Here is a 2,500-nt window from a genome sequence, read left to right as displayed (position 1 = left end):
ATTAATCATTTTATCTGTTACACATAATGTTATGCATCTGTTATGCATAATGACACTTGCACATACACAACAAATTTGTATGATGATCATTATTATTACCCTCTCTCATTCAAATGAATCAAGCTGAACTATTTTCATGCAAAAATAACATCTCTATTTTTGTTATCTGTATTTCATACCCTCTAAGCTTATCACTCCTTAAAAACTTGACTGTTGTGTCTTGGTTAGTACCATATAGTGGAAAGTATTGGGTAAAAGAGAGAATTAAAACCATTGTTTTGCATATATGATCTTGAACCATGATATTGAAAATTGGATGCTTAGTAGAATATACTTTTAGTATGATAGACCTTTCTTAGCTTTATTTAAGATGGAAACAATTGTTGCAATTTTTTTTCCTAGAGAAAAGAAGTTGACAAATATTGGTTTATTTTCTTTCTCAAAGCAAGAAATGCATCTTTCCATTTTGACTTTTAAATTATATGCCAGTAGTTGAAGGGTGGTTGGGTGATTGGTTAAAAAGACCTTTTTTTTTATAAATGGGATTTTTATTTTAAGCAAGAACTCAATAACATCTACTAAATCATACTGAATGTAGACCCTTGTAACTAGACAGTCCACTTTAGACTGTACATTTTAAGAACACAGAGCAATACTCTTAGATTTACAGAATGATATGTTAATCACAAATTGTAGTAAATCCAAGTGCACCTTTTTTTTACCATTTTCTTGTTACACCTGCCTGAGGTAAAAAAAAAAAAAAAAAGAATTGAACAACCATTTTGACTGTGTATGCATGCTTCATATGTCTTGCATCTGAAGCATTCGTGCTAAACAAATTGTAATAAAACAATGAAAAAAAGAAAAGAAACACAGGAATATATCAGAGGACTTTATGCCATTTTTATGGTTTGTTCTTCCGATAACTGCCTGCCCAGTGGTTTAACCCACTGAATTATTTTCACACATTGAATATTATTTTGCTTCTGTCTGTGATATATTTGGATGATTTTATCTGAAATACTTTTGGGGAATTATAACATCTTGTGAATGTGAACTTGTCAGGCACCTGTATCATTGCTAAGACTGTTCGCTTTAAGATATGCAAAAGAATTTGCAGAATATATATGTATATATATATATATATATATATATATATATATATATATATATATATATATATATATATATATATATATATATATATATATATATATATATATGTATGTGTATAACTTTTCCATTGTGATAAAGCAGCAGCTTAACAGGGAAAAAGAACTATAGGGTCTCAATATTTTTTTTTAATCATGAAAACTTTTTTTTTTCCCCATTTATGAGCTATAGAGATTATATGCTTAATTATTAATGATTTTGTTTTGCCAGTTCGCAAAATTTCAATACTTTTCTTAGAATGATACTGTATACATACCATAGCATATTATCCTTGTTGTGATGTCTTGAAGTGTTTTTTGGTAATAGTAATTGTAAAAGCTGGTATTACTTTACACAATTTATCAAGACAGTATGTTTCTTTTTTGATAACTGAATATTTTTGTCATTATAGATGTTCTTATGAATTCAGATGAGAAATATGTTATTCTAATAATTTCTGTAATAGATTTGCTATGAAAATGTTGATACCCTAATTCTAAAGATATTATCTACCTTGCTAAACTTCCCTTATTTTTGTTTAAATTTATACAGGAAGTACAAATATGGGTCAGAACACCCCTGGCCTTGTGCTGGAGTGCGAAACTGAGGAGCTCTCCCAGGCACAGCTCAGCAAAAAGAGGAAAGCTCAGGATGATATTCACCGACTCCATATCTTGCTAAACAACACACTGAATAATGTACAGGTAGCTATTGCACCTTCTGTTTCGTGAATTTGTTTGTTTGATAAGTTGATACATTTGGTTTAGAATGTTGAGTAGGATATTTGCAAATCATGTTTTGCGTGATATGATAAATGGTTTGATGAATTTTGTTTTAATTTACTATGTTAAAAGCTAAGCATTCCTCTGTGACATTCACGATACTTTTATTTTTTTCTCTCTTTCTCTCCCTCCTTTCTTCTCTTTCTTTCTCGGAAAATATAAAGAGCTAAAATTAAGTTATGTCTTAGTTCAACATTTTATAATAGTTCATTAAGTATAACTTTAAGTCCTATAACATTGTCAGGGTTGAATTAAATTATCTGAGTGTTATATAAAGACTATCCCACCCCCTTCAGTCTGATAATGCTGGGACTCAAGCCATGGTGAATGGGGGCAGTGCAGTGCCAGCTGGACAGGTGGTAACCACAGCCAGTCAACCAATCACTAGTGGCGCAAATGTGGTAAGTTAACTTCATTCTCTTCTTTCATTCTTTTTGTACTTGCATGTTTATTGTTGTCATTATTATTATTATTATTATTATTGTTATTATTGTTGTTATTTTTAATATTATTGTTATTATTGTTACTATTATTATTATTATTATTATTATTATTATTATTGTTGT

General features: G+C 29.6%; 1 protein-coding gene across 1 annotated transcript in view; it reads left to right on the top strand.

Annotated features, from left to right (window-relative positions):
• Positions 1–2,500, top strand: part of row (relative of woc) — a 31,804-nt gene that overhangs the window by 10,550 nt on the left and 18,754 nt on the right. The window contains exons 2-3 of the mRNA XM_070138721.1: positions 1,705–1,856; positions 2,231–2,335. Of these exons, the coding sequence (XP_069994822.1) occupies positions 1,705–1,856; positions 2,231–2,335 (257 nt within the window). The remainder of the gene's footprint in view (positions 1–1,704; positions 1,857–2,230; positions 2,336–2,500) is intronic.

This window comes from Penaeus vannamei, chromosome 24 (assembly GCF_042767895.1).
Source record: "Penaeus vannamei isolate JL-2024 chromosome 24, ASM4276789v1, whole genome shotgun sequence".
Taxonomy (NCBI): Eukaryota; Metazoa; Arthropoda; class Malacostraca; order Decapoda; family Penaeidae; genus Penaeus; species Penaeus vannamei.
The sequence above is the reverse complement of the archived record's forward strand: the minus strand, read 5'-3'. Positions and strand labels throughout refer to the sequence as shown.